This window comes from Anneissia japonica, unplaced genomic scaffold (genome assembly GCF_011630105.1).
Source record: "Anneissia japonica isolate Jap-2015-1 unplaced genomic scaffold, ASM1163010v1 scaffold456_len727751_cov192, whole genome shotgun sequence".
Classification (NCBI taxonomy): domain Eukaryota; kingdom Metazoa; phylum Echinodermata; class Crinoidea; order Comatulida; family Comatulidae; genus Anneissia; species Anneissia japonica.
In genome coordinates this window covers 443,170-448,324 of record NW_022713155.1, presented here as the reverse complement: position 1 = coordinate 448,324, position 5,155 = coordinate 443,170, and the positions used below count along the sequence as shown (strand labels likewise).

Sequence of the window (5,155 nt, the reverse complement as noted above, 5' to 3'; positions counted from 1 at the left end):
GCAATAGGTATTCCACACCCACCTCAGCCCAACCATGGTTGGGGCTGAGGACGTGATCAAATTTTAAGAATAGGACCCTCTAGACGCTCGAAAATGGCACTCTCTTAGATGGTAAAAATATGCTTTTTCAAAGCAGTGTTTCTCTACAAAAAATGATTGACTTCCTCTCGACGGGAGCTATGCTCCCCCTCTTCCTCTCCCCTCACGGGCATCGCAAAGTTCTAATCAAGTACCTATAGTCTATTCTATACTGGGAGTCGCAAAGCAACTTATGATTTTGGTACCTCTAGATGCCCGGAAATGACACTCATTCAGACTTGAATACCTTATCTCCATTTTAAAAAAATGCTTACAAATGCAGGGGTCCTGGCCGGCTGGGCAACCCACACAGCTGGATTAATATGCTATATGTCTTATAGTCGATGTCAGTGACACATTATGCTGTTTTGTATCAGCAAAGCCCTTTTGGATCAGGGTGCTATAGAGCAAGGACTCTACTGGAAATATGGGTAGGGGCAGCGAAAGGGCCCTAAGGATCAATGGCCCTTGGAGAAAATTTTAAGAATAGGCCCCACTAGACGCTTGGAAATGGCACTCTCGGACGGTAAAAATGCTTTTTCAAAGCAGTGTTTCTCGACAAAATATTGACTTCCTCCCGACGGCATTTATGCTCCCTCGTGCTCCTTCTTCCTTATACACCCCTGGGGCGGATGCAGGATTTGGCGGTAGGGGGTGCGTGAGGTCCACCTCACTGCCCCTACCATGGTTGGGGCTGAGGGAATAGACAATTTTGAGAATAGGGATCTCTCAGGCGTTGATTTTCCAAGAATGGCTCACCCTATCGCCGACAGTCATGTCAGTTGTGGTTCACAGACGAATCGGGGTGCCTTTCCGATTGCGCAGGGCAGCTAGCAGTGTACGCAGACGAATCAGGGTACACTGCTAGCTGATAGGGTGAGCGATTATATGGAAACCGAACTTTACCCTGAGTATCGCACATAATGGGTTCCCTGGGTGGGCGAGGTCATGGGAAGAAAACGTAATGTTTGCTTGTTCCGACGCTGGAAGATTAGTTTAGACGTGGGGGGGGGGGGGTGGTCGTAGTCTTGTGGTTCTCCTAGCGTCGCAAAGTTTCGTTTTTTCTAGATGCTGAGAAATGCACTTACGTGCATTACGAGACTTCTATTGATGAATGAATACACACTGAATTAATAGATTTCCCCCATTTTATTAGCATGGACAATTAATTGCGATGATGAAGATGATGAGGATGATGATGATGATGATGATGATGATGATGATGATGATGTAATGATGATAAGGAGGAGAAGGCATCGTAGCAGGTGACGACAGGCTCCTCTGCAAGGTTAATTAACAGGCCATTTGATATGAGTGTCAAACGAGGCCCGTGTCCCGAGTTTGTCGTCACATTTTCAATGCACACAATCGGACAACAGTAATTATCTGTAAGTTATATAATCAGTACATTCTCGACTGTCATGAAAATATTATATATCTAAAAAATTACGTTATATGCATGCTCGGAAGCGGAATACCAGTAGTGGATTCGATGTACATTGGACCCCTTACATTTTTTTTCAAAATAAAAAAAATGGAGAAAAAAGAAAAATATTTTCAAATTTTAAGCCTGGTAGTGCCATTTCCGACCATTTATAATCCTTTATAATCATACATTTTCAAACCCCAGCCCCAACCATGGTGAGGCTGAGGTGGTATAGAACTTCCACCTCTGAAAGTCCCTCCTCGGGCCCCGTCTATTTCGAATTCCTGGATCCACCACTTATTACAAAAGATGATGCGTTATTACATTGAAGTGTAACACTGTAATCATCTTTATTCAAAACTATATTTCTGAATCAGTGGCACAAGCACGAATAAATATTCACAAACTTGAATACAAGACAATAAAAGTGGACAAACTTTTAAAAACAATTACTGTACATGCCAATATTGTACAATACGTAACATACAAAATTCACCCTTAAAATTGCATTAAATCCAGCACCTTAACAACATTGCAAACAAAATCGATATGAATATTTAGATATACAACTTGAGATAAATAACAATAAAGTTATTATATGTCAAATTAATCAATCAGGTTTGAGGCATACAACCTCAGAATGATGGACGCCTCAAGTCAATGAAACAGCGATATACGTTTAACCATGCATAACGCGCACAGATCCGACGCGTTAACACATTGCGTCGAGCTGCGTCGATTGTTATGATGGTGATGATTTCTTTTGTAATTGATACATTTTACATGTTTTTTTTTCAACTACTTTATGGAATGTAACACTTCAATGATTTTACTGTTTTACTATTGATATTTTTATGCATCCTCTTTTTTAAATGAATATATTTCAAGACAACCATTACTGTTTTCAACTACTTTATAGAATGTAACACTTCAATGATTTTATTGTTTTACTATTGATATTTTTATGCATCTTCTTTTTTTAAATGAATATATTTCAAGACAATCATTACTGTTTTCAACTATTATATAGAATGTAGCACTTCAATGATTTTTACGGTACTGTTTTACTATTAATGTCTTTTTTTTACATGAATTGTATATTTCAAGCCAACCATTTACTGTATTTTGAAATAAATCTATACTGAATCTTGAATTTCGAAAAGGATGAGATAAAATTAACGTGTAGTGTAGAGGTCCGGATAATGTACACTATCGTTAATGATTGCACTTCTTGTTAGCGAAATTAAGTAAACCTATGAATTACATTCTGTATTCTTAAAAAGTTGCACATACTGTATATTTGAACTTGTTGCTTCTAGTATCAATAAATACATCAATACTACCAAGCATAAGTAAAAATGTAAAATTCAAGTCACCGAAGATAAACCAGCTTAGTGAATATAAGCCTTCGGAGACTGAGTTGGAGTTTCCGTGGAATTACGCCCTGGTCCCGTCCATTTATGGTATGGTTGGGGAAAATCGGCCGGGATATTGTTACCCCTGTCGGTGACATCAGATCCCTGTCGGGCAAACCCTGGCGCCACTATTGAAATAACTTCTGAAATCAAGTTATTCAGGTAGGCCTGTATTAAGAAAATATAAATAAACTACCCTGTAAATCGAGAAAAGAATGTACACGTATTATACCGTTAACTTGTATATCTTAAATATCATCTAAATTCTATATTACGATGCATTTTGCTGTCCATAGTGTTCTTTTATATTCAACAGATATTTCATGGAATTAAAGTGGTGTGTCCCATGATCGGCTTGTTCCTGCAGATCTGTTTATGTTAGAGGTGAACTTTAGCAACGATTTACAGCGTTTATATACATCTTTACTGCTGTAACAATATATGATTGGATTTAGCGCCGAGTTCGATATAACTAGCACTTCACCGAACCATGTAAACCATGCCTGCTCGTCAATATCAATAACGTCAAAACCAAGAAGAATGAACTTCAAAATCACCGGTGTCCAGCAAAAAAGAAACGCACCAAGTATCAATGACGTCGTTCTCACAGCCTTGAAATCTTCATACTTTTTAGGCTGACGTGGGATCGTTTGATTGATATTTCTTCTAGGCCTATGTGTAAGTGCTTCTTTCGCAATTCTTATATACAAAATAGTTATTACAATAAAGATAACGAAACAAATGTTTCCGCTAATTAGCATTTGAATAGTCAATCCTACAGAGTTCAGTTGATAGCAGTCGTGGAAATCTTCCTTCTCTAACTTCCAGCAGTACGGAATCATCCCGAACAAAATCGATATCGCCCATATTCCAAGAATCGCCAAGTAAATTTTCGTACTCGACATGCCAGTTCGATATTTAAATGGTAGAATAACTGCAGTAAAACAGTCAATTGTTAAAACAAATATATGCAAAAAGGATGCTAAACCAGTGATCATGAGTGGACCGTACATTATTTGACATTCTTCTGAGCTGATATCTGTCATAGATTGTCTTGATAAAAACCCTCTCATTGCAAATGGCACAGATATTGCCCCTGTTACAAAGTCTACAAACGCCAGACTACCGACAAGAACAATCCTACCTTTACGCCGCGTGTCATATATAAATATTGCTAATATCACAACTGCATTTTCAAAGCAAATTAAACATATCAAAGGTATATATGTAGAGTATACAAACACGAATGGGTCTTTCGAAACTCCAGGCGATGATGAGGCCGTAGTCGTAGAGTTGGTATCATTACCCGACATAGCAAGGTACAAAATAATAGTCTTTTCGTCAAAGCCAACTTCCGTTAAATGAATCCAGATAAGAGATGTTAAAATGAATCAGGGGATTCACCAGGATTGCGGATACTAGTTTCTTAATTAATATTAACACAGTAGGCTAATATTACTCACGTCACGTGAGTAAGAAAACATTAAACTTTGGTGTTGTTTATCTCAGCTTTGGTGATAATACTAATAATGACATATAATAGCAATAGTGAACTATCTTGCTCAGACGATAACAGGAAATATGCACTTGATTTGAGGTGACATATCCCGGATGTTTGCAGACGGCAACAACCTGGTATAGAGCTATAGGTAAATAACGCAGATCTTAATAATAATTGTAGTAAACATCTTTAATTATAATTTATTGGACGCATCTATTATGATTATATCAAGTCACGTTCACACATAAGTGCAAAGAGAGACATAAAGCCTGTTGAAAGATGCAAGAGCTTCCATAATAAAGATTTAGTTTAAGTGACTTCTATACTCTTTCAGTATATAAAATATTGTTATGAGCTGAAATAACAATGATTGATTTTTATCGATTCATGTAATACAAATAATGAATATAACAATCAAAAATAATCATAGGCCATATTAGAAAGTTGGGAAAATATTGTCAGCCTGCTACGTCCTATCCTATATATTCTAGGACCGTTTCGGCCGCGGTGTATGGAATGCATGTTGTATTGTATGTTTTCAGTCAATTCGATTAATTGGAGGACTATTAAGTATCCTAATAACGATAATTATAAAGTAATAAATATGTGCATTGACCTAAAAAGTAATAAGACGACTGTGGGAAAGGCAAACATGTTTTATTTATGTCAATTCGACAAGGGACGCATGGGCCAGGCATAGCAAGAAACGAGCGTAGTCCTAAGTTTATATATAGT

At 37.6% G+C, this 5,155-nt stretch overlaps 1 protein-coding gene across 1 annotated transcript; it reads right to left on the bottom strand.

The window, feature by feature from the left end:
- Positions 1-1,832: 1,832 nt before the first annotated feature.
- On the bottom strand, positions 1,833-4,510 carry LOC117108240 (G-protein coupled receptor 12-like). Its single transcript, XM_033250206.1, has one exon. It carries the CDS (start codon positions 4,230-4,232, stop codon positions 3,249-3,251), a length of 984 nt encoding a protein of 327 aa, XP_033106097.1. The 5' UTR covers positions 4,233-4,510; the 3' UTR covers positions 1,833-3,248.
- Between the last annotated feature and the right edge of the window lie 645 nt (positions 4,511-5,155).

Excerpts from the sequence above, each read along its gene's own strand:
- LOC117108240 (XM_033250206.1), bottom strand. The coding sequence starts at position 4,232 with ATGTCGGGTAATGATACCAACTCTACGACTACGGCCTCATCATCGCCT.